The following is a 27,051-nucleotide window of genomic DNA, read 5'->3' as shown; positions in this document are numbered from 1 at the left end:
GGCGGGTGCAGAGGGACGCCCCGTAGGCCAAGCTGCCCATCCTCCCAGAGAAAACCAACCTCAAATCCCCACAGGCAAGCAGATGTTCCAAAAGCTTCTGCATGTGTGTAGTGCACCTCCCTGCACCACGGCTTTCCGGCCCACTTGCCGCCTATCTCTATTCCCATTTCTCCCTCGTGGAGCCCATATAAATAACCACACACAGCACATAAGAGCCACAGACACCCTGTGGAACATATAACACGCGCCTCCCCAGTGCCACAAAAACGCCACGAAATCAAATACTGTGTATCTCGCCAGCCCCTCTCCAGTGAAAGGATAAGACGGGCACCTCTCCAGAGCCTCTCCTGCTGCTGTTCTTCCAGGGAAAGGGCACGGTGCCCACCTGTGTGGCTGCGAGAAGTGCTGGAGTGGCTGCCAGGACTTGGGCAGGTGGAATGGCAGAGGCCCCAGTAGGCAGCAGGGAGTAGGGTTGGGGGAGGAGGGTGGGCAGGTGCTGGGAGGTTTCCAGCGCACTCTGGTCAGTGTCTCGGATGGTGAGCTATTTGCTTTTTCGGCTCAGGCGCTCTGTAGCAGTTTGAGCGGTCTCCAAGATACCTCACTCATCCCCCACTAGAGTCTCCATCTGGCCTATCGCCATCTTGACCCTTTGCCTGGGCCCTTGGCCCTTTGCCTGGCCTACAATGCCCTCTGGAGGCTCCACAGAGAGCATCCTGCAAGCATTCGGGATGCAGCAGGCAGCCTGACCTCTGCTTCAAGGACACAGCTGTTCCCCGAACCCCGCTGATCTCCTCTGCCCTGATCCCGGCTCCCCTGACTCCTTCAGAATGTGTAACCTAGCCGACAGAGTCACACTTCTGGTGGGCATTTTCAACTGTGCTCCCCCGAGCTCTAGGGTTCTAGGAGGGACATGAAGCTACTTTGTGGACTGGTGAGGGTGGGAAGAGGAAGAATGGGCAGGGTCTTGCTCCAGCTTCAAAAAGAACAGCTCAACTTTTATATATTTTGTAATATTGGGCTTTCTTTAACATTTATTTTTTTTAAAGTTTCCTGCTAAAAATACTACCCATTCGACCTCCACTGTGCTGCTCTGGGTTCATTCACTGTGTATCTTTGTAGTGTTTGCTCTCAAGCTCTACCTTACTTATTACTTAGCCTACAACTGGTTTTGCACGTGCTGCTCCTTCTGTCCCGATCACTGGTGGTCCCCAGAGTTCCCAGCACAGTCCTTACTGGGCCTAGAGCAACTCTACAGGGGCTCACTTTAGGCTCCTGCTGGAATATTCTTCCAGGACACACAGTGGCTAGTGTCTTCAATGGTAGTTTCCAACAGTCTTCCTCGGAAGACAAGAACTGCCATGGGTGGTAACTGACATTTACAGGAAGGTCCCAGTGAAGACGCATGGCATGTGCCACTCTTAAATCACCAACTGCAGCACACCTGCTACCATCATCAATCATCTAAACCAACCAGAGACCAAGGAGGCTTTTGCATCTGGCCAATCTATGGGCAAAATGGAGTATATTCCAATAGGAAATACCACTCATTAGAAGTCTCCAAGCCACAGAAGCAGGACCACTGAAACACAGGATGATGCTCCTCAGCCAAGTACTCAAGGGCCTGCCCTTATATAGAGGAGGCGCTCGTGTGCGTGCTCAGTAGTGTCCGACTCTCTGCGACCCCATGGATTGTGCCCTCCAGGAGTCACGAGTCCCACAGTTCTGCTTATCGGACTGGAAATGGGCAAAACCCCTTGGCCCATCAACCAGGCCCGCCTCCTGGGTCTCCTCCAGCCAGCTCTGGGGAGGCGGCAGCAGGAAGGCAGGGGACCGTGTTCCTCCATGCTGAAGCCACTTGTTAATAGGCCCCAGATTCCCTCCTCCCCGGGGAAAAGGAGGCAGCAGTGAGCACTCTCCCTCCCTCCACACCCCCCCAGCCCACATCTGCCTCCCAGCAGGGCCAGGAGGAGAGCCATTAGCGTGTGCCTCAGCAGACAATGGGGAGGAGAAGTCTCCAGAGCAAAGGACAACTGCAGCAATTAGAATGCAGGGAGGTTCAGAAGCTATTTAACTGGGTGACCCTGAGGTCGCTGCATCTGACTCCCATCCCTGGATAAATATTGTATGAGAGGGGAGGGGGGCCAGCGAGGGAGCCAGCGGAGTGCTGCTCCTCCTTCCACTCCTTTCCCCACCCCACACGGCTGCCTCCAGCCACACACACCAAGAACATTATTTACAGCCCTGACAGTCAGAGCAATCACTCTGCTAACCAAGAGGGAATGGACAAAGTCGACTTACCCAAAATTGACTATGGCAATTGAAGAAGAATCCAGGGCTGTGGGGGAAGGGAGCAGAGCCAATACTGAGATGTAAAGCTTCTCCCAGACTATGGGTCCAGCTAGCATGAATACTCTCCATCACACCAAAACCACCAGCAGGTGAAGCTGGTCCCAACTGGTAGACAGTCATCAAAAATGGAGCACCCTTCTACCCTTCCGGGGGCCCCATAACAGAAAAACTCCTGGATCTCATCACTACTCAGGCTGTCATTGCTCAGTCGCTAAGTTGTGTCCAACTCTTTGCGACCCCATGGACTGTAGCACGCCAGGCTTCTCTGCCCTCCACTATCTCCCAGTTTGCTCAAATTCACGTCCGTTGAGTCGGTGACGCTATCTAACCATCCCATCACACCCAGGTGTTCCCTAGCAAAGATGGGAGTCCCAGCTACCTGCCCAGAGGAAGCCATATGCCACTTACTTATCCAGTGGGTCCCTTGGCTGACTTAGTGGGTTAAGGCCATGAGCAGGAAAGTCAGACAAAGCAGCAAGGGGTCAGGGTGGGGGAAGAAGAGGAGAGCGTCTGAGCACAGGCTGCGCCTCAGCCCCCACGTGCCGCTCCTCCAGTCCTGCTCTAATGCACCCTGACATGCCTCTGAAGACAGAGAGCTGTTTGCAGTCAGCACCGTGATTTGTTAGTAATTATTTCCATGGTGTCACATTGCTGTCACTCTGTTAACAAAGAGACAGGCTGCCTCGGGCTGCCTGCAAGAAAGAATCGCAGAGAAAAAGGCCTGTCAGGCTCCCGGGACTCTCTGGGCTGGCTGGCTTTCTTCCCCAAACCAACATCCTTGCAGGCTTTGGAAGAAACAGTTTTACAGAACTATCAAGTCTGAGTCGTGTCACCCGTTAGCCAGGGATAGAGAATTTATCCCACCTGCTCATAGGCGCCCTTCCCAAAGCCCGACAGAGCTAAGCCCCCAGAGTCTACAGATCATTCAGGCATGGGCCACTCTGCCAGCGGCAGCTTTGGGTTCCCTGGCCCACACCTTCCCAGCCCTCTGCTTCCTGACTTCCTCCTCACTGGGGTGTTCACAGCCTCCTCTGTGCTCTCAGGAGCCTGATCACAGTGACCAATTTCAGAAGCAGCTGGCATGGATGGTGGTTAGGGAATACACAGTGGAAGGGCATCCTCCCTCCTTGAACCTGCCAAACACCATTCAGGACTAAAGATGCTCAGGTGCCTGAGCACCTGTGAGGAGATCCTCTCTGAGCTGCCTAGATCAGGACAGAATCCGCACTAAGAGAGCTGCTGCTGCTGCTAAGTTGCTTCAGTCGTGTCCGACTGTGCAACCCCAGAGACGGCAGCCCACCAGGCTCCCCGTCCCTGGGATTCTCCAGGCAAGAACACTGGAGTGGGTTGCCATTTCCTTCTCCAATGCATGAAAGTGAAAAGTGAAAGTGAAGTCGCTCAGTCGTGTCTGACTCCTAGTGACCCCATGGACTGCAGCACCCCAGGCCCCTCCGTCCATGGGATTTTCCAGGCAAGAGTACTGGAGTGGGGTGCCACTGCCTTCTCCAGAGAGCTGCTGGTGGTTTGCTTTAACACAAAGTAATGTCTACATTACCCGGGCTGGGAATTAGAGGACAGACTGGCGAGCGCTGACAAAACAGAGGTCACTCACCTTACAGGCATGGAAAGTTGGAGATTAATTCTCTCCTCTCACAGAGGGAATCAGACTCCAGGATAGTGGAAGGAGGCGCCAATCTTGAGAAACCCTTTCACTGCCAAGCAGTAGTAGCAGCAAAAAAGGAAGACGAAAGCCCACAAAAGTCTGAGAGAGGCCCTGTCAAGGTGGCAACGGCCACTGCCACTCAGCTCCTACAGAATCCCAGGGACAAAGGAGTCTAGACAAGACTCCAAGTCTCCTGGCATCAGCGTCCAAAAGACAGGGCAGTGCTGGCTGCATGCACTGAAATGAAAGCCCCCCGAAGGCAGGACGTTCAGAAGGTTTATCTCTTTGTTCACTGCTAAGTCCTCAGTACCTGGAACAGTATAGACATATCACGGACACTCGATAAATATCTGTCAAAAGAATAAATAAATGGGTGACTAGGGCTCAAAGGCCATTTCCACAGCCCTGGGGTCAGCCTCTCTCATTGGGGGTTCAGAAAAGAGGGAAGGCCAGTGCAGACTCCACAAGACACAGGGAAGACCACACGTCTAAGGGGCTGGAATTAGGTTGAAAAGGACGAGGGAGATTAGTACAAGCTGACAGGACTAGGCAGATGCTCGTATTAGACTGAACCTTCACATACTCATTTGGTAAACATGAACGAAAAGACCAAAAGAAGGTATATAGTCCAACAAAAAAACCAACTGCAGTATAGTAATACAATGGAATCCTACCCAGCAATACATAGGTTGAACAACCAACGATGACATGGATGAATCTCTTGTATATTACACTGAGCAAAGGAAGTCAGACTCAAGAGAGTATATCTTGTATGAGTCCATGTATATGAAAGCCAAAAAGAAGAAAATGAGCCCAAAGTAACGGAAGTCAGAGTAGTGGTTACCTAGAAGAGGGTAGGCATTACTGACAGGAGAGGGGCACGAGGAAACTTTCTGGGATGATGCAAAAAGTTCACCTTGACTTGGGTGGCACACAAGTGTGTACATGTATAACAATATACTGAGCTGACCATTTCACACTTGTATACAGGATGTACCCTACTGTACCTATTTCATACTTCCATTTCTAAAAAGATAACATTTTTTTGGTTTTCCTTTTTCTGGCTGTACCACACGGCATGTGGGATCTTAGTTCCCCAACTAGGGATCAAACCTGAGCCCTCTGTGTTGAAAGTGTGGAGTCTTAACCACTGGACTGCTGGGGAAACCACAATAAAAAAAAATTTTTTTAAGTTGGGTCTCAAGAGTCACGCGAAAAGTATCTCACCCATACAAAAATATTTTCTAGCATCAACAGTGGAAGTTCAGTTCTCTCTGGAGTTCAGGACACAAGCCCCCATTTTTCACTCTCTATTTTCCAGAGGACATCACTTCAGTCATGTCCAACTCCATGCGATGCTATGGACGGTAGCCTGCCAGGCTCCTCTGTCCATGGGATTCTCCAGGCAAGAATACTGGCATGGGTTTCCATGCCCGCCTCCAGAGGATCTTCCCAATCCAGGGATTGAACCTGCGTCTCTTACATCTCCTGCATTGGCAGGCAGGTTCTTTACCACTAGCGCCATCTGGGAAGCCCTTGCCAGAGGACAGAAGGACCCAAACTAATGGCCAAGGCCTGTGAAGGTCCAAAACTTTTCAAAACACAAAGCAGTGCCACCTGAGTCTCAGGGGGAGCCTCTATTCCAGACCACGCAGACTCCACAGAAGTAGAGCCGGCACCCTGGTCAAGCCATGCCCTGCTGGTTCTGAGGCTCTCTGAAGGAGCCTCTCAGGTTCTTCCACGGAGCACAGAACCAGACTTCCAGACACTGCCCAGAAGAGCCACAGACACAGAAACCATCTGTCTTCCTGACAAGCCAGGCAGAGACCAGCTGATCCACTCCAGCTCTAGGTGATGGTCAAGGTCCAAGTGCCTACGGCCCCTCCTGCCAGCAAGGAGGCGGTAAGACCCTCAAGGATGGTCGAGGGGCACTCTATCCATCAGATTGGGGACCAGACACCTGGCAGCCACACTCACCTCAGGACCAATGAAGCAATAAAGAGTCGTCTAGTCAGCAGCGCCACAGCAGGCTCCCACCACCAGAAACATCTCAGCGCCTGGCCAGCCACTACATAAACACCTCCGTCTTTTATCAGGGTTTTAACTGAGCAGAACTCCCACTCCAGGGATTCCCACAACCACTGAAGTGCTTAAGACCCTCCGACACCTTCCCAGGGGGAGAGGAGATGAGTCTGCCACTGGAGCCCCACCCTGCAGCCTAGAAATGCCCAGAAACTGGAATACCAGAGGCGCCATCTGCCCGGGAGGGGCTGTGCCCGCAGACCTGATGGAAGAGCTTCTTTCTCCCCGAGTGTCCCTGCAGGCCGAAGGTCCCTCCAGTCCTTCCCTGGACTCAGGCTCTGAGGGAAGGCTGCAGGCTGCATGGCCTGCCAACCCGCAGCTCCAGGACCACGTGGAGAAGGGTGGGGAGGAGCGCCAGCTGGGAGCCAGGAGCCTGCTTGGACTTCACAGAAACCTGCTCCTGTCCCGAGGCCCACACGCTGGAGATGGGTAATCCTTAGCCGAGCCCATCGTCAGCAGCCCCTTTCCTGCCAGGTCCTGGCCCCAGGACAGGTGCAGGAAGGGGTTTGCCCACATCTGTGAAAAGGCTGGCTCCAGAGGCCGGAGCTCTCAGGTGGAGGCGGGGCACCCCTCGCTCCCCAGCACCCAGGAACCCTGGTCCCGAGGAGTTGTCAGGCTAACGAGGCTACCCCACCACCACTCCATCTGAGCGTGGCAGGCTGCGCCGCACGACTGGCTTCAGGTGGCTCTTCTTTAATTAATGGCATCCCAGGCTCTGCAGGGAGCTTCACCCCACAATGAATGGCCCTCTCTCATTAGAGGCAGGCCTGCCATGATGTATTCAGGGCGAGGGCCAGGATTCATTTCCCTGTCTGTGGGTTGGGGATGGGAGGGAGTGGGGAGGCAGCAGGGAGAGATTTATATCGAGTGACTTGGATTAGCTGCAGCTGAAACATGACCCCATCAACGCAAGCTGCCTTCTTGGGGCTAACCCAATGCACCTCTGCTGACGAGAGGGCTCTAGGGAAACTAAAGGGAGGGCAGAAGGTCTGGTTCTTGTTCGCTCTGGGCTCAGGCTGCAGCTCAAAGGCCCAGAATTCCTATACAACCTCCAGAAGCCCCTCCCCAGCCCACCCACACACATGGTGTGCAGTGCAAGCCTGGCCTGACTCTGAGCTGATCTCGCCTTACCGAGAGCCTCTTCGTGGCCAGGAAGCTGACCCAGGGGCTTCACAGCTATATCAAAGCGCTGACCATGGCAATCAGCTGTTTCTCTTGCTTTCTATGGGAAATACCCTCACTCCCTACCTCAGAGGAGGAGTCCACAACATGGGAAGGCCCCACGTCTGCAGCTGTGTAGGCAGGACCCAAGTATGTGTGCCCATCTCAGACCTCGGGCTACCCAGCACTCGGGAAAAGGCAGGCATCAGTCTAACGTGGAAACATGTGGGCAACACCGCACCGCACTGACCCCTTAGGCTGAACCTCACCTCCAGGGTGGGGGGATCCTGAGCAACACTTCTTCTCTCCCCCACAGCGATCCTGAGACTGAGCAAAGTGGCCTGGGGTCTTCAAGGCAAAAAGGAAAACGTGCCCCATGTTTCCAACGTACTTCTCACAGCCCTCTGCTAGCCACACAGGTGGTTTTAGGCCATGGAGCTGGGTAGGTTCAGGCTGGCAGCAAACAGCACACAGGCCTCGAAACTTACCCTACAAGTCGCATTAAACTTGCTGTTCAGTTTTGCTTATGCTTGGGAGAAAAATCCTACTTCAGAGCCTATCCTCCATCCTCGGCCCTCTGAGAACACCCAGTTCACTTAGAAAGATGGAGGGTGGGCCCTCAGCTGCTGCTGCCAGCCAATCAGAAGGCTGCTTTGCAGACCTGCTGTGTCCCAGGGAGGCCAGGGCAGAATGCCTATCATCTGTACACACAGGCTCCGTGTCGTCCACGCTTTCCCTGGCCCTCGTGGTGGAGCATTCATATATCCTTCCTTCCCTACTCAGAAAGAGATGTAGCTCAGTTCCGCTTTGCTAAGCCCTATTTGGCAATGTGTCTAAACACATGCAAACTTAATTAGTTCAGGAGGGGAGCCCAAGCGCTTGCAGTGACAGATAAAAGTATCAGGAAATGAGACAAGTCAGGACTGCCAGGGAGTTCTGACTCGAGCCCCTCCCCCCAACAGGCTGCTAATCAAAGGTGATACAGCTCCGTGCTGGGACCAACTGGCAAACCCATGGACAAGGTTCTCGCGAGCTTAGAGACTCGATGAGATGCCCCATGTGCTTCCAAGGATACTATAGAACAGAGGTTTCCAAAGTAATATTGGCAATGATCTGAGGATCCACTCATTTGTAGATCAGCAAGCAGCCTCTCAGACAGCCCCAAGCCATCCCCCACCACATCTCCTGGCCAACCACGTTCCCAGAGCAAAACGAACACAACGGTCCAGCCCTCCAACCAACACCAGCCAGGTACCAGAAGCCTAGGGTGTCAGAGAACATCCCAAGGCTCTGTCACTCAGCGCAAACAAAGGGGAGGAGGAAGGGCACTCCCACCAAGCCCAAAGCCATGCTGGAAGACAGAAGCAGATGGTCAGATACCCAAGCGGTCAAACATGCCAGCTTCCAGAGTTCAAATCCCTGCTACAAAGTGGCTGTGTGCCCTTGACAACTTACTTACCTCTCAGTGCCCCAGTTTCCTCCCTCATGTGTTAAAAAATAATTTATTTCATAGGATTGCAGTAAGGATTAAATGAGATAACACATAAATAGCACAGCAGGACTCCTGGTATGTAGTAAGTAGTCAATAAATGTTGGCTATCTTTATTATCTGATGTCACTTTTCCAGATCAGTTCTAGCCCTCAGTCCTGGGGACACAAATGTCTCAGAGAAAGCCCTTCACATTGCTCCTAGGACCGAGCCCTGTCCCCCTCACCCAGGCCCTTGCACCATCTCACCCAGTACCCCCCTGCAGGGCCCAACATCCAGTGCTGGCAGGGGAACCCAGGAGCTTCTTGGCATGAGCAGTGCAGTCCTCTACCCCCTCACACTCAGTCTGGGGCAGGAGGATCTGAGATTTTTTCTTCCATTCCCTTCTCCCTGAATCCACTCACCACCACCCGCTGCCATTCTTCCCGGGCAGGGATCCTACAGGCCCACTCCATGCCTTAGTTGTCATTTATTCAACACACATTTATTGAACAATTACTACATGTCAGGCATTGTCCTGGGGTTATAATGGTGCACACAATCTAGGGAAAGAGACAGACAAGTCTAGGCAGCTACAACGCAATTTCATGTAAGAATAAGTACATGTACTCCAGGAACGTACAGGAAGGCACCTAAAAAAAGATGTTAGGAGGGATCCTTAGGAACTGGCCAGTTAGAGCACCTGGCTAGGGGTAGGGGGAGCCTGAGTACATAGAGAGCATCAACAGATGAGGCTAGAGAAATAAACAAGAGCCTTGAAACCTTCAATAATCAGTGTGACTTTGCCTAGAGGACAAGGGGAAGCCTTGAAGGGTGTTAAGTGGGTATGATGTAATCTGCTACAATTAGGAGAAAGAAATATAAGAAACAGAACAGCTGGAGAGACCAACGAGCAAGAAGACATTCGTAGGAATCCAAGAAGAACAGGGTGACCTGAACTAGGGCAGGGGTAGTGGGTTTGGAAAGGCGGCAACAACTGTGAGAAACCTCTGGGAGAAAGGATCATAGGGTCTGGCAATTAACTGGTTATGGCTAGAGGGGGGAACCAAGGAAGATTTTCAGTTTTCTGACAGAACTACTGAGTAGATGGTACCAGTGAGTCATTATTCAAGAAAATGCTGAAAGACAAGGTGTTGGGAGAAAAAATAGCACCTGAGCTTTAAGTTTTAAGGCTTCCTTGATAGCTCAGCAGGTAAAGAGTCCACCTGCAATAGAGGAGACGTGGGTTTGATCCCTGGGTCGGGAAGATTCCCTGGAGGAGAGAATGGCAACCCACTCCAGTATTCTTGCCTGAAAAAGCCCATGGACAGAGGAGCCTGGCAGATTACAGTTGATGGGGTCGCAAATAGTCAGACACGACTAAGCAACTAAGCACAAGCTTTAAGGGTATCTAGGTAAGATAGAGAAGAGGAGCTGGATATGAAGGCTCAGAGTTCAGATGGCAAAGGGAACAGATTCCTTTTCTCCAGTGGGATCACTGCTGCATGTTGGTTCCATTTCTCATATAGAGGAAAAGATGAGAAGACAGCATACAGAGAATAGCTGAGGCTGAGAAATAGATGAGATCACTCCCATAAGTGTGAGTGTGTAGGATACAAAAAAAAGACAGCTAGGAGAGAGATCAAAGAAATGCCAGTAGTTAAGAAACACCAAATTTAAGAGAAAAGGAAAAAAGAATCATAGGAAAAGGAAGGAAAAAGTCAGAGAAACAGGAGACATAAGTAGAAATGAAGAGTGCTTCAAGAAGGAGGAAGTAGGCTGAGGAGAGATGCCAAGAGGGTCCAGGAGGACCCCCAGCAAGCCTTTCAGACGCCACCTACACATCCCGCGAGGTACTGTGTACCCCACAGAGTCCTCCCCGGCATGTGCTTCCTCTGCCATGGGACCTCTCTCCAGGAGACAGCACTCTCTGCTCTCCCATCGTCCTGGCTGCGTGACCCTCAGCAGTCCCTGTTGAGACAGAGTGTGTGTGTGTGTGTGAGTGTGTGTGTGTGTGTGTGAGTGTGTGTGTGTGTATACTCGTGCGCACTAAGTCGCTTCAACTGTACTATGAACTGTAGCCCACCAGGCTCCTCTGCCCATGGGGTTCTCCAGGCGAAAATACTGGAGAGGGTTGCCATGCTCTCCTCCAGGGGATCTTCCTGACCCAGGGATCAAACCCACATCTCTTGTCTCCTGCATTGGCACGTGAGTTCTTTACCACAAGTGCCACCTGGGAAGCCCAAGTCCCCGTTGAGTATGTATTCCCAAAACAAACAGTAAGTAGGATAATTTGAGCAAGTATCTTTTTTTTTTCAGAGACAATGTTTGTCTGTACTTGAAACAAGAAGGGAGAGCCATGTAGTCTAGAATGGTTTCAATCATCTGGAAAAAAAAAAAAGGAGTGTGAATTCAGGAGTGACTTCACAGAGGTGCTTCCACCTGCCTCCTGACTGGGTCTTCTTCATGATGGATTAAGAACAAAATAATACAAAAAATTTCATGTCCGAGTATGGAAGTAACTGAAATAGATCTCATTTTCTTTAGCTAGACAGCCTAGTATTAAGAGCTCTCCCCTAGTTGCCATTCTTATAAATTATCATTATTTTTTCAAACTGTTTGCTACCCAGGTGGCTGAGTTTTTCGTTGCAAAATATTAGTTCAGATGGTCTCACACAAACTTATGTTAAATGTTAAATATCTTTTGATCTCCAGACTTTCTGGTCCACATCTGCACAGACCAACAGAGGGGTGTGGTATGCGAAGTGCACAAGGAGAGCAGGGGAAACACCTAAGTCAAATGACAGCCCTGCACTCACACATTTGGCCTCCAACAGCAGGAAAACGCCCTGCTCCCAAGCTGAGGGGAAGCTGCATGAGGTCACTCCCGGCAGACCCGGAGTGGACCCCTGGATCCTGCTCCTCCACAGCAGGATCTGATCATCCTGACCCTCTCCTCCAAAGGGCCTCTTCCCCTGAGGCACGGAGGACCAGGTCCACCCTCATATCAGCTCTTCTTATCCCCCAGCCCACTCCGCAAACCCAAGTCCTCCTGATCTGCTCCTCTTCTTAAACCCACAAGCCACTGCGAAACCCTGTGGCCTAGCTTCTAAGCACCTGTGCCTAGAATGCCTCCTGACTGGGTCTTCTGGCCGTTCAGCTGGCAAACCCATGTCTCCAAACTACAGGTGAAAAGGTAAGCTCCTCAAAGGCAGCGCCTGTGCAGATGTCCATCCTCACTGCATCTTCCCTATCCTCCCACCATGCCAAAGACAGACGCCCTTTACAGAGACAATACAGAGCCTGGATAAGCAGAGGAGAGAGAACACTGTGAAAGAACACTAAACTCTACAAGGAGCTTCAGGAAACAACAGGTAAGGCAATGGAAAGGCAGGTCAGGTAGGGAAGGCAAGCCGACCAAGAGCCAAAACCACAAGTGTCGTTTCTTAAAAACGTTTAGAAGGAAAATGAAATCTGCACCCACTGTATTAAAACCCACCTGAGCGGAATCTGTGACGACAGCTTCAAAGCCCACATAAACCTGAGTATCACCCCATTCAGGCTGACAAAAGATGGACACAAAATTAATTTGTCAGGATGGGGGGAGATTTCTTTTCTCCAGTGGGATTTCCACTGCCACTTCAGTCCCCATTTCTCAGCACCACACTAATCAGGCCCTTTCCAACGAAAGTGATGTGCAGCTGGCTGCAGGGAGAGGGAGGCTGCTGGGGGCAGGGGGCGGGGGGAGCGGCAACAAGAGGGAGCGTGGCTCGGAGAGACTAGAGTGGGAAATGAAAATATTTGCTGAGTTCCTTAGACTTAAATTTGAAAATAGATGTCAAAACAAGAAGTGAGCCACATACTAACAAGTTGTTAGGTCAGTTTACCACCACCCTTGTCAGGCTCATCAGCAGGCTTTACCAGGCATGAGAGAAGGTGATGCTTCTGACGAGAGCCATCTGACAAGAGGCTCCGGAACACGGAGAAGCTGTGCGCCGTCACGCAGAGCTGCTTAGGTTTCCTCTCTGGCTGTTTTTATTTTGTTACACATTTAATTAAGAGCCTTCCCAGCGGTTACGGGAATCCTGCTTCGAAAAGGCGGCCACAGAGCTCTCCTCCCCCCGCCCCTGCCACCAGACATCTGACTCCTCCCTGCACTCTCGCTTCCAGAGCTTGGCGGGCCTTCACGAGCCAGACCCAAACCAGCCGCCAAAGTCTGCCCCAGTCATCTCTTCTGGAAGCCATGTGGCCTTAAGAATTCCATTCTGCCTAGCTGGGTCTACCAATTTGAGCGTCAGGTTTTAATTTGCCTTTGTTTTCTCACCTATAAAAGAGAGACACCACCTCCTACCCAAGAAGACAGGTAGGAGACAGAGAGACACATGGCATGTGCTCATTAACATGTTTAAAAATTGTACTTTATCACAGTCACTGCCACTTTCAAAAGGGTGTATTGTTTGTATCTGGTGCCTTAATTTCTTATTCCTGATTTGTTATACATGCATCACTCTTTTCCCTTCCTTTTTATACCCTTGCTCCTTGCTTGTACCATGAGCTACCTCGAGAGCAGAGACGGTGTCTCTATTTGTTTGCCTTCTCAGAGGCCCTGGCACTTATGCTGGGGGAACACACTTCAACCTTCCGTGCCTAAACAAGTTATGGATTTTAAGATTCTGCCAATCTAACTGGTTGTTTTTCCTTCATCTCCCAACTGATCTAATTTCTTCCGTTTAATGAAATTCTTTTGGCATCATAGAGTAGTAATGTTATAATAGAAATATCAACTAAGAAATAAGATCAGAAACATAAAACGTAGTTCTTGAAACTGATGTTAGCTGTCATTTTCACGTTTTCTTTTTTTCCTTTATTCCCTCACTCCCTTAGTAATTAAAATAAAAAAGTGAAACAGATTCTCTCCAGGAGGTAAAGGAAAAGAGTAACCCAGAAACTGTGCTCATTAACATCTGATTTTCCTTTCACATGTGCTCTGACTCCCCAGCCCGATCCCTCTTATTGATGACAACAGTTCCATCAAGATGCAAAGCAGCCTCCTAAGTCACCAAGATTTGTCCAGGGCCCGCCATGCCAAGGCTTCTAATGCCAGCCATCCCCTCTCCTTGTCATGGAGAAACCGACCCCAAGCTTTGGAGGCCCAGCCAGATAGTCCCCAACATCATGGGCAGGAAAGCTCTCACATACGCATATAAGCACACGCCATTCACCCCTATCACAGAAGATGCTGAAATTGGGTGTTTGGGACATGAACACACCAAAGAGAGAAAGCCACTGGGAGAGCAGGAGTCTCAGCTAACTAGAGAAACCAGGCCTCTGGCCTGGGCCACACGAGCCCTAGAACCCTGGGTGTCAGCCTGTACCCTGCTCCACCCCGGATACCGTCTCCTGTGTTGGAGCTCCCTCCCCAGGAGTCCCTTCTCACTTGAGTGCTCAGAGCTGCTCAGGATATGGAACGCTGTAAACCAGAGCAACAGCATTCTTCCTCCTCACCCTCTCCTCGGAACCGTCCCCTGACTCAGCTCTGCCTCCAGGCACAGCCCCTGTAAGTTCCCCAACAATGAGTGTCACGGGGAGCTCTGGAGCGTGTGGTACGCAGTCAGTGCACACACATGATCTCAGGCCTGGGGGAGACAGGTGTGCGGGCGAGTATGTGACCTGGGCCTGCTCTTCCTCCCGCCTCACCTAGAGGGTTGGGTCCAATAGCAGGCTAGACAGCCACCCGGGTGCAGAACTTCACCTCAATGCCCAGCAAAAGGCATAAAAAGGATCTTGGTGAGAAAATAATGCCTGAATTGGAAGGAAATGTCACTCCAGAGCCATGCCTCCCCACCCCCACCAATACCCCATCCTATGCTCAAAAACTCACACACATACACACACAGAATGCTCGTTGCTGCCTTCAGTCACAAAGAACACAGAGGTATGGATCCTATCAGTGCTCAGCACACAGCGCCCCCCTACCACCCAACCTCCACCCTGCTTTCGTTCCCTGGGGACTTTCTGAAGCCAGGTATCCATGAGGGTAGACAAGAGGCCGAAGTGTCAACCCAGCAAAGGAACCAGCTCTGTCTTCCAGAACTGGGACAAGACCAGGAGACAAAGGAGAAAAAGCAGTGGGGACAAGGGAGGAAAAGAGGAGGCTGGTGACCTGGCAGCAGCATCCCTCTCCCATCCCCACCCTGGGCTCTCTGTGGGATCATCAGGGCCTCGCATCCCACATGAGAGCCTAACATAGCATCATGGTTAGGAAGATGGACCTTGGAGCCATGTTGCCTGGGTCTTAATTCTGGCTCTGTGTGTCCCTGGGCAAGATACTTAACCTCTCTGCGCCTGAATGTCTTCATCTATAAAATAGGAATAATAAGAGTCCCAAGGGTTAGTAAATGAGTTACTATTTCTAAAGCATTTAGAAGAGTAAATACTATGTACTTAGTTTAGAAGAAAATTAAAGACCCTCTTTTAACTTCTTTCTTTCAGGGCAGTAACGTGTAGCCCACAACAGGAAGAGCTCTCCTAGCACAGGTAAGAAGGCCAACAGCAGGGCTGGAAAGGTCCATCCAGAGGCAGAAGGCAGAGCTCCCAGCCCTCGTTCTGCCCAGCCAGCCCCCAGATCCAAGACTGCCTGACCCAGCTGCCCTGTAGGTTTGGACATTTGAGACTGTAAAAGGCAAAACCTGGTCCCGCAGGTTCCAAGCCCTGTCAGCAAAGGAGTCCTGCTCATACTCACATGACTTTTAAGTCCCAGTCTCCACAGGTGACAAAAATTGACTTGACGTTTGGATCTAAGAGGCCTTCCTTCGCCATCCACTCATCGACCCTCTGAAAAGTACACAACAAGAACAGATGAGATTTTCCATTTTTTTTTCCCCCTGAGTCTCTGAAGAGCCACAACAGTGAAACGCAGATAAGCTGCTTGTAATCAGAGCAGGAGAAAACTGTAATCTTATCCTACCACAGCTCCACTCTGGGCTCTCAGCCTTGGCTCAGAACTATGGAGGCCCTGGCAGGATGATCCCTGCAGGCAGATCCCACAAGCCCAAGTGCTAGAGGGGTGGTGGGGGGCAGGGTGCCCCTCCACTCTCCCGGTGCCTGGCAGCCCACCCTGGACAGGATAAGGACAGAAGCCAGTAGGTCAGTCCAAATACCTCTGGTCCTCAAACAAAGGTACTGCCTAGCACAGACACAGGTTGGCCTGGACCATGAGAACAGGCTGGAAGAGGCCCCCAAGGAGGGAACTCCATAGGATCGTTTGCTTGTTTAGTCATTCCACCCTCCCACCAAATGTTTACTAACCAAATGTATTAATTTACTTATTCTCCAAACGAAGGTCAAGTTAACTTTCCCCAAGAGGCTAGCAGAAGAAGCTCCTCTGCCGGGCTGTAGCCCTATTCTGACAACTGGGAAAGCACAGCCTGCTCCAGTCGCTAGAAGTTCATCAACTGGTCCCAGAATCTGTATTTTTCTCCTCCTGGTTGGGGATTCAAATTCAGCAGAATCTTTTGAAGGCTGAGCTCAATTCCTAGACAGGGAAAGAAACTGCTCCTAAAGACATTTTAAGTCTTTCTTCCCCTTCATCCCTTGGATCCATTTTATTATTTGCACTCACACTGCAAGTACAAATATTAAAATCAGTATATAACGAGAGAATTATCATAAAGAATTCACGAAGCAGTGCCTACTTTTCAGAAGATCCCAGGCATGGGGCAAGAGTGCAGCAGATCACACCGCTGTGCCACTCACACAGGGGGATTATTTTTAAAGGCTATATCGCACGGTTGTTAGAAACTCGGGATTGAAAAATCAGACACATCTGGGTTCTAACCTTGGCTCTTCTATATCCTGGCTGTGTCACTGATGAGAAGTCATTTAAAAGTCATTTAACCCCTCTGAACTTCAGTTTCCTTCATCTATAAAACGAGGTAGGATGACTAACCTTACAAGGTTGTTTTGTGAATTATATGTGATAATGGATTAAGTGCCTACCTAAAAATAGACAGCAGGCTGGGAAGGGGAGGAAGACAGATCATCTTAATACAATGCAACAGAGGCATCAATGGAGAAGCACCCAGGATGCCATCGGATCAAGAAGAGGTGGAGGCCAGCCCCAGCTTTCACGGGGAAAGGCATCAGAAAGGCTGCATAAAGATGACTGAACTAGTGGCTGGGTGGCTGAGTTTGCCTGACAGCTTGGAACACAGGACAGGAGGCAAAGGCACAGACATTCTGCGTCTGAGCAACATTGTCTGTTTAAATTCTGCCTTTCCCACCAGACTATCAGCACCATGAAGGCAGGGGCTGTTAAGGTGTCTTATTCACTGTCCTAATCCCTAACCCAGCACAGTCCCTTCTCGATCTCTTGATTGAGATATGAGTAAGAAGTAATGTGACTGGAGTTCTGCAGTCTGACTGCAGTCTGACTGAAAGGAAGGGCAGGAAATGAGGCTGGGGGAGGCCAGACTGTGAAGGCCTTGTGTATGCAGCAGATAATGGAGAGCCCATGATAACACTGGGATTCCTGGATCCTCAGAGATGCTGGAGGTCTGGCCCAGCTGAAGCAGTCCTGGAGCAGGGCCGATGGTCCCATGCAGTTTCATGGCTACGGCAGCCCTACCTCCTGGGACATCAGGGCCAGACTCTGCAGACCCTCTTCACAGTCTGCACCCCAGAGCATCCTCTTCAGTGCAAGGGTCTCCCCGGCAGCTAAATTCTGGACGTTCCACTGCTGAATGTGTGTCTCCTGGGCCACTCTGGCCCCAGCCCTTGCACGGACACACACGCACACACACACATGCATGCACACATGCATCCTTTCCCTAGGGTCACCTAAAGAAAATTAGGTAGACATTACATAAGAAAAGAGGTAAGGCAAACCTGGAGCTCCCTAAGTCAGCTAATCTCGCTCCGGTTCACTGGCCTTAAATCCCCAAGGTAAGTGCCCCACCTGCTAGGGGGCTCCCCAACGCCCCAACTCCTGCACAGTGGTCCTGGAAAAGAGAGCAGGACAGGACAGGACTGTCAGGAGGCAACGCCCAGCAAGACCAGGCCTCTACCATGGGAAGCACTCACTGCTCCTTGGAAGCTTAGGGCCAAGGCCATTCACTCATGCAGCAGGTATTCAGTGAGCAGCTTCTGCTACAAGGCTGTCCAGGGAAGTCATGTGTTTGGAATCAGGCCTGTCCTTTTCCTTCCCTTCTCTGTTTGAATGGAGAGATGGCTGGAGGGACCACCAAGACAACCCACAGTAGCCAGCCTTCCCGGCTACTGAAGGTGTGGAAGAGCCCAGTCTGAGACCGGCTAAGAACAAATGTGTTGAACAAACACCCATCTGGCCATCTGCTCAAGGCCTTGGTTAGGATGAGAACTAGCTCCTCAGCTCTTTAACCAGCTCAGGACTCATGGGAAAAAGCAGAGCCCAGTCTGGTCTCCTCGAGCCCCCAGAGACTCCCTCAATGCCAGCAATCTCCCCTCTTCACCCACAAAGTACACTGAGACTGGGTGAGACTCAGACTCCTCTGAGCACCCTGTTTCAGGGTTGGCTCGGGGTCAGCAGGAGGAAGCCTCCTGAAGACCAACCTCCCCCTCAACCAGCACCAGTCAGGAGGAAACTCCATAACCTCAACAGCCCTGGTTTGGTGCTGGCCCAGAAAAAGCATCTTCCTCCCAAGATCCCAGCCAGAGACACTCCAGGGAAAAGCTGCCTGTCCCCTGGCCTTGCTCTGGGATGCTGGCTGGAAGACAGGGATGGAAGGGTCCCCTCTTTCTCCTTGAGTCTGGTCTTGGACAGAGCAGTCCAGGCTGAGGAGACCCCTTAGTCATAGGGGTGAATCTCCCCACCCAAGAAGAGGGTCAGTGGGGCTGGGAGACACTTCAGGGCTCATCTTCTCCCAACCCTTCAAGAGCCTGACCAGCCAAAGAACCTGGGCCTGCATGCTCCCTGGGACCAGGAACATATTCGGCCACTGGGTGAGCCTAGACCTGTCTCTCTGGCCCTAGTTCCACCCTGAGGAGCCCCAGGAAACTCAGTCTGCATTTCTCTCCTCCATGGGACAGGCCCTCTGGGCTCAAGAAAAAGATCGTCCTCCCTCTCCCTGCCACCACCCTACTCCCTCCAGCGTAGGTGTGCTCTGCTGTCCTCCCAGACACACGGCTTGCTCCTGCGATGGGGCACAGCTTTGGGCGTGTTGCTCTTAAGGATAAATAAAGCACCTAATGCGATCCACAGGCTTTTTCGCCTCTCCCCTCCCCCTAGAGAAGGAAGGGGAGGGGGGCTCTCTCCCTCTCTGCAAACTCCAGGCCAGCGGGGGTGGGAGATGAGCTGAGGCCAAGCACGGCTTCCCGATCCCCTAGGCTGGAGCACGAGAAGCAGCGTCTTAACCTTTTCCAGCTCCCCAAGGAGAATATCCCAGAAGTGTGGTCTCTGCCAAGGGTTCTAAAGCCTTTAATTTGATTTTCCTCACATAGGCAATTGTTGTAATTATTCTGATTAGGAATCATTACCCAGTGCAGCCTCCGCACCCCTGACAGGCACAATGCATCCAGCGGCAAGCTGCAGTGGGGCAGGCGGGCCGGCCGCACCTCCTGGAGGAGCTGACAGCAAACAAAAGCCATCAATGGGGAGTTCTGGGTGAGTTAATGAAGTGCTCACATGCCACAAGAAGCCAACACTAAAGCTAAACAAAAACACCTCCAGTCCCCGGGGCCGCCCGCAGTGCCGCAGCTCGGCTCCCCTGCTCCCAGCGCAGGCTGCCCGAGTCACCGGAGCCACCGGCCAGCAACAGCCTCGGGCTGCGAGCAGGCGGGGCCTCCACTGACTCCCGGGGCGCGCGGACATCTTGTCAGTAACCCTGACAGGAACAGCTGGAGATGACAGATCAATGGTTCAATACTCTCAACAGCATGTCACTGATGTGACAGCAAATGTTATTCTAATCAAGCCATAATCATAGTCAAATTACATGGCTACATTCTCAGGAGGGGAGGGAGAGGAAGGTGGCAGGAAGGGGTCAGAGGTCAGGAATTAAAGGTCACTCAACCTACCTCCAGCACTTGCTGCAGGCTTGGCTGACCATCCACCATGGCTTGAATAATCCCGGTGAGCTGAAAGGAAAGAGAAATAGCCTATGGGTGGAAACTGGGGATGCAGGAACTCAAAGCTGGACTGGAGTCTTTTCTGTTTTCCTCCTTCTACAGTAAAAGCCTCTGACCTGCACAGCTGTAGGCTCCAAACCTGGCAGAAGCCTTGGGGATCACGTACCCCCACAACTTCCTGCCCCGAGATGCGGGTACATATCCACATAGGAGCATGGGCTGGGTCTCAGACCTGTTTTCAGCTTTCATTTTGCAGAAAATACGACTTTACACATCTTTTGTATTCAGTAGGTGCAATAACTCCTCCCGAATTACTGTGCTAGTAGTCCGCCAGGCTCCTCTGTCATGGGGATTCTCCAGGCAAGAATACTGGAGTGGGCTGCCATGCCCTCCTCCAGGAAATCTTCCCAACCCAGGGATCAAATCCAGGTCTCCCACATTGCAGGCAGATTCTTTACCAGCTGAGCCATCAGGGAAGCTATCAAGGCTTTAGTTTTCATGTAGGCTGAGGGATCTTTCCAACCCAGGGATTGAACCCAGGTTTCCCGCATTGCAGGTGAGTTCTTTACCGTCTGAGTCACCAAGGAAGCCCAAGAATACTAGAGTGGGTAGCCTATGCCTTCTCCAGGGGAACCTGCTGACCGGGGAATCAAACCAGGGTCTCCTGCACTGCAGGCAGATTCTTTAGCAGCTGAGCTACCTGGGAAGCCCAAGTAAATTCACCTCCAGGCTCCTCAGGAGTTCCTGCAGAACTCAGGGAATGCCCCCACATGGGACCAGGACCTCTAGTTCCAAGTCCCCCTTTCTCTGAGCCTCGGTGTCCAGCACTTCCCCCTCTACACCAGTGAAGGGCCAGGGGGCCCCCCAGGCATCCACCCTTCACCCTGCATACCTGGGCCCTCGATACCAGCTGGGCAAGCAGGAAACTGGCACCTTCAGCAGAGGAAAAAGCCCACAAACCTAGCCTAGAGGATTTCTCACTCAAGGGCCTCTGCTCCACCCAGTTCAGGCCTAGGTTCAAACCAGCTTGGTGCTTTGGTCTGCTTTATTTTGAAGTGGAAAATATCCCTCAAGTACAGACTAGAGAGGCTGCCTGCAGGGCCTGCAGCAGGAGGCCCCTGCACAGACATGGACCCAGCTGGAAATCACCATGGCCGGCATGCCCCCGGCCACTTCCAGACAAGAGTAGCATCTCAGGCCTGATTGGAAACTTCTCTTTTTTTTTAAGTGTGGGGGGTGGGGATTAAACTCCAATTAAACTATAATTATGTGTAATGAATACCAAATACCCAACTCACACAAACCGCTGGCTCTAAGAGGGAAGGTTATTTTCTCATAGCGACTTACACGGAATGGTAATACACACCTTTTAGGGAAGAAATTTTCATTTTAAGAACGCTGAGTTCCTCTAGGTGGGTTTCTGTAGTTCATCAAGTCATTATTAGGTGGTATTTTAAGGAAGTGTAAGGACACAGCCACTCTATTTTATATTCCAGAAACTGTTTTTATATTAATCTGTATTTTAATTGGGTAACAGCTGCTGCCTACAGACTTCCCATGGTCTAAAAGGAAAATAAATTAGAAAGATTAACTACACTGTTGTTTCGCGAGGCTTTAACCCACAGCATGCCCACCCGGCTGGCACTTCCACACCCTTTCCTTGCTTGGAAGACCAAAGGACTGCCCAGTAGAGGGAGGGCCTGAGCCAAAGAAAAGAAAAGGTGGTCCCTTGAGGGCTCGGGTGGGGATGGGGAAGAGCCCCAGGTTTGTGGCTTTCATCATGGAGCACTGAGGCTTCTCCTTTCCTCAGTCAGCATCTACTCCTGGAGGGGCTGGGCCCCACTCAAGCAGGCAGGGATCCAGCAGTGAAGAAAGGCATGACAACCCTGCCACTGTGGAATCTGAGTTCTTCTTGGCAGCCCAGTCCTGGCCCAATCCAGTCAGCACCCAGAGCCACACTGAGCAGGCAGGGCCCTGTGTTTTGTCTTGGCAAGGTCTGGACCAGGCCTGTTGCCAACTCCAGGTCCCACAGCCAGATGACTGGTTGCGCCCACTACTGCCCTTTCTCGCCCAGCTTCTCTCCTGCTAGGTTCTCCTAGGGCTGAGTCACATCCCCAAACCTGGCGCTGGGGCTTTGGATCAGGACAATCCTGGAAAAGAGGGCGCATAGCCACTTGTCAGGGAAAGCCCCAGGGTCTGCACAGTCTCGTGTCCAGTCTGAGTTTCCTGGGGCAAGGTTAGGTCTCCTCCTCTTGGCTCCCACCAAGTGTCACTCAGATGAATTCTGAAGGACTTCCAGAAACTCCCTCTTACACAGGAGACCAACAGCATCCTTGCCAAGAACCCTCGCTCCTTGGAAATGGGACTGAGGTCAGCACCTGCCCTAGGTCCCAGGAAAAGTACTACATCGAAAACAACAACCGAGGCGCTGACCTGCGGGATCTCTCACCAAAGACTAGGCCCGCCTCCTGTCACCATGGGGTGCAGAGGTGCAGATGGCCTCCAGGATTCTAGGGCTTTCTCACACTCCCCCGCAGTGGTCAGCAATCCTAGAATCATCAGCCTGGGAGGAGCCTAGTGAGCTTGGCTTCCTCCCTCTCTCCATGCTTCCCAAACCGCCTGTGGTCCAAAGCATGGCTTACAGCTTATAGCTAAGGGACTTGAACTCAACCCCCAGAGACACAGGGGCTTGAGATCCTTCCAGGAACAGGCCTCACTCCCCTGCATTAACGCCTCCCAACAATGGACCACATCTGATCAGCTCTGTCAAGACACTCGATGAAGATGGTGGAGGGTGAAATTTAAGAAGTCAATCCCCATACCTGATACCGACAACCTATAAGACATACCAGAAACTGTGAGGAAGACAGAAAATATAATAAAATACTACTGGGAAGTGATACCTTAGGCCTAACCTAAATCTTTCACGCTGCTGTTTAAGTCCATTCCCACTTGGGTTAATATATGTTTGTAAAAAGCTTTCACATCCTCACAATGAAAGGTACTAGAGCAAAGCCAAGTATTTATTAAGCTGAGAACCAGGGCTCACAGGCTAAACAGAGCTCAGAGACCTTAACCACTTAAAGCAGGAGAGGTGAGAGGAAGGATTAATGTGTGCTCTGTGGCTCCTTTCACTGAGGGATTACAGATTAACTCCCGCTTCCCCAGACTCAGAAACCACAAGGCAAGGGGCTTCTGACCCTGACTGATAACGTGACTGGTGACTGAGATCCCCTACCCGCACCAGAGCTCAGTCTGGGGACGAGTGGGCTTCCTCGTTCGTAAATACGGGCAACTACAGAACGCAGCCCTGGATGCTCGCTGCCAATAGCATGTCAGCATCCAGTGCTTTCTCCCTTCACAGTTTATCTCCAGCACAATCGTATTCTGACACCAAGACAGTTTGTTGATTACATAAGCACTTGTCTCTGGTGTGCAATCTGATAATCAGACCCACTCTTTCTCCTCAGACAAAGAGACCAATAAATCTCACCCTTTACAAGTACAGGTGCAAGACAAAGCCCTTTACTGGCATTTAGCAAAATGGGTATTTCTTCCTAGTTTGTTTTTTTTTTCCACAGTGACAACAATAACAAAAAGGACTGCACGTGGTCAGGGACTGTGCAGCAGCCCAGCTGCTACAGGCAGAGATGTAATGAGCTGGAGTGGATTCTAGAGGTGGTAGGAAAGGGCTTGAGAAGGAAGAAAACACACCCCCATCCTGTTTCTGTCAGAACATCTCCAGGAAGCCTCTCAACTGGGACTAAGAAAGGACCTCAAGAAGGCTAATGACATGTTCATCACTCAGAGCAGTGAGAGTGTCTGCATGCGGGCTGCAGATTCACTCAAGGCAGAACCCCTCTTCTGGCTGTCCAGCACGGAGCCTGTCTCTCTCCTAACACAAGCATGTGCTTGTGCATGCACACACATGGCCAGGGTTCTTAAAAACAAAACTTCTGGTCCAAGAGAGAAAATCCTCCCGGAGGACCTGCTTAGAAAAGTCTGGAGGTTTGGGGTTGTTCCTCAGCCTTACCAGTGAAAGATTCCTTGTGGCTGGAATGATCTCACTGCCCCCCGCCCCGTCCACAAAGGCACATTCTGCCAGACTGGATGAGGTCGCAGAAGGACGGCCCCATTCTGTGTCCGTGCCTCCCTTGGCATTATAGTCCATCTAGACAGGGCGATATCTAGATGACCTGAGGTTTTCCAAAGAAGACGTTACTTACTCAAAAGAGCAGTGAGCAGTACAGCTACTTTGCGGGGAGGCAGGCTGTGGTAGAAAAACTCCTTGACACCAGCCACTTGAGGAACATGGATTTTTACTTGGTGCCAGGCCCTAAGGATAGGACCGTCAGGGATCACATCTGGTTTCTGCCATCAAGGAACTCACAGTCTAGTGGGGAGATGGACAAATGACTGCAGTATAATGTATCTGACTGTGCTATGCCGGGTTGAGCACGGCCCAGCCTGGGCTCAGTGAAGGTTTCCCAGAGAAGGTGACCCTGAGCAGAGTGCTGGAGGACAAGCAGGAGGGCAGGCGGGCACACAGGCAGAAGGACCATCGCGTGTAGAGGCGGACTGAGAAAAGTGAGGGGGAGATGAAGCAGGGAGATCTGAGGCTGGATGAAAAAGCAGGGACCAGGCCAGGGGGAGTTCTGAGCTCTGGGAGCCTGAGAGAGGATGGCAGAATCCATGCCTACAGCACAGTCACAGCCTCGCTTCAGAGCAGGCTTCATAAGGAGGATCCAATACCACCAAGCCTGCTACCCTCCAAATTATGTATGCGTGTCCTTCGGTGAGACTTTCCAGAAAAAAGAAACATTTCTCATCAGAGTCTTGCAATCCCTTCTCCTCTCCCTCAAAAGAGAAGCAGTACCAACTTTGCTCTGAAAAACCCCTGTTTCCCAATATCCTCAAGCATCCACTCCTGCCCAGAGCTGAGCTCCAGCAATGCTCCATCCCATCCCTAAACAAGTACCAGCTTCCCCCAATTTAGGCCTGCCTGTCGACGTCAGGCAGTGAGCTCGAACTGGAGGCCCCAAGGGGGAGGCCGCACACAGAAAGGAGGAAGGAAAAGATAAGGGGACACTACACTTTCAGGACAGTGGAGGGCTCAAGAACCTGGCTAGTTTCAGGAAAGTCTTCCCTTCCCTTCCCATAAGGAAGGGGATTTTCATCATCATTAAAGTGACGATTTTTTCCCAAAGAGGGAAACAGGACAGATTAGCGCCCCCTAGTGGTACAGGTAATTCCCAGGGGAATGAGGGGAGAAAAGGTGTCCCAGTGGAAACAAGAGCCGCATCATCATTGGTTGGAACAACAAAAGGCTTGAGAGACTAGACTCCTTGGCAGAAGGATACCTACAACAAAAGGCCCACCTGGGGCACTGGCATCAAGGCCAGGAGCCCAAGACCTCATATCTGGGCTAAGTCAGTATCAGAGACCATTGAGCTCCCCAACCAGCACAGGCAGGCACTTCCCCAAACCCCACCACACCAAAGCGATTGTTTGGGGATTACTTGAGAACTTCTGTCCTCCTGATTCACTCATATGGAGAAAGCAGGTCCCTGGATGATGGCACCAAGTCTCTAACGTACTCTCACCCCAAATGCTAGTTGTTCAGTCGCAAAATCATGTCCAACTCCTTGCAACCCCATGACCTGCAGCATGCTGGGCTTCCCCATCCTTCATTATCTCCCAGAGTTTGCTCAAACTCAGGTCCATTGAGTTAGTGATGCTATCTCATCCTCTGCTGCCCTCTTCTCCTCTTGCCCTCAATCTTTTCCCAGCATCAGCTTCTTTTCAAATGAGTCAGTTTTTCACATCAGGTGGCCAAAGGATTGGAGCTTCAGCTTCAGCATCAGTCCTTCCAATGAATATTCAGGGTTGATTTTCTTTAGGATTGACTGGTTTGAGCTCCTTGCTTTCACGTTTTCCCAGGATCTCTGCTACCACACACTCTTGGCCCATGATTCTACCACCCCAGCACAGAGCACGTAACACGATGCAGCACAGGGAAAAGCAGCCACAGAAGGCTTCTTCATACAGTCCCGAGAGTCAAACTCTTCCAGGGCGCCTCCTCTCTGCCAATGGTTCTTCTGAGCCCCTAGCAAGCGCCAAGATCTCAGTCCCAGTTTCAAAATCCATAAAATGGGGCCACACTAACCTCTTGGCAAGGTGCCCAAGTACAGAAGCAGCCTAGGATAAGGATAAAGACATCTCCGCCTTGGCCAGGCTGTCCTCATTCCCCACCTGGACTGCCCATCTCTTTCCTTAGTGATAGCGCTGTGCTTCCCACAAATTCCATCAATGCTTCACAGAGCACCACTTCATTCAAGGACAGAAAATCATCACCAGACAGCTAAGAAAGCCTCAACATAACCAAGAAGCTGAAATCTTCACCTCCTGCCAAGGACCCTAGGGGGAAATGGAACTGAAAAGAAGCTGAACCCCAGAGGTACCACCCCACTCCTAGACTCCAAGTTCCTGGTTTACCAGGAAAGGTTGGGATGATGAGGAAGGGAAAGTGTCAGGGAAACCGGGAAGAGTGAATCACTACTCTCCCTGGGTTCCCCGATGACCACAGTGATCCAAGGGGAGTGGCAGACTTTGTAAAAAGCCAACTGCTGGGCCCAATGTGTACCTGCCTTAACCACTGAGAAGACCTATGCTTTCCCTCAGCAGCCAGTATAGAGCACCAACGATCCCCAAGCTCCTGTCCCAGCAGCGCCTGCCGCTAGCCAGGGCCCTTACCTCTGTACAGAAGGGAGTAAGCTGTGGATGGACTACGGGCTGGACATACATGTGAAAGGTAGACTCAATCTCCATGGTCCGGCCATTTAGCTTCAGGATGGGGAACTCGATGATTTCCTGGAATGGCAAAGGCACAGAAAAGGAAGAATCAGTTGTTTTTTTCTAAACTAACCATCTCAAAGAACTCTGAATCAAGAATGGGGGAGTGTTTTGGACTAATTAGCTCCTGCCAGGTCAAACTGAAGACTTTGAGTGAGAAGATGCCAGCTCAGTTATAATCTTGACCCTCCCACAGTTAACATTCTCACAGATTCCAGGGACCCGACACACACTCCACCCTCACTGTCTCTGGGAAGGGGAAGGAGACAGTGGGAGCATCTGGCCCGGTTTCCCCCACCCCTGGTTCTCCAGCAGGGGTCTGCTCACTCCAGCCTCTAAAAGGAGAACCCCCTTCCTCCTGCTTGGGTCCCTT

The 27,051-nt window shown here is 51.4% G+C and overlaps 1 protein-coding gene across 11 annotated transcripts in view; it reads right to left on the bottom strand.

The window, feature by feature from the left end:
- ERI3 (ERI1 exoribonuclease family member 3) overlaps window positions 1-27,051 on the bottom strand; it is a 130,894-nt gene that overhangs the window by 69,890 nt on the left and 33,953 nt on the right. For all 11 annotated transcript variants that reach the window (XM_010803687.4, XM_005204831.4, XM_015466522.3 and 8 more), the window contains 3 exon segments: window positions 26,580-26,696; window positions 19,776-19,835; window positions 15,466-15,557 (listed from right to left, as the gene is read on the bottom strand). In XM_010803687.4, coding sequence (XP_010801989.1) covers window positions 15,466-15,557; window positions 19,776-19,835; window positions 26,580-26,696 — 269 coding nt within the window.

Source organism: Bos taurus, chromosome 3 (genome assembly GCF_002263795.3).
Source record: "Bos taurus isolate L1 Dominette 01449 registration number 42190680 breed Hereford chromosome 3, ARS-UCD2.0, whole genome shotgun sequence".
Taxonomy (NCBI): Eukaryota; Metazoa; Chordata; class Mammalia; order Artiodactyla; family Bovidae; genus Bos; species Bos taurus.
Note: the sequence above shows the minus strand (reverse complement) of the source record. Positions and strands in the feature narration are given on the sequence as shown.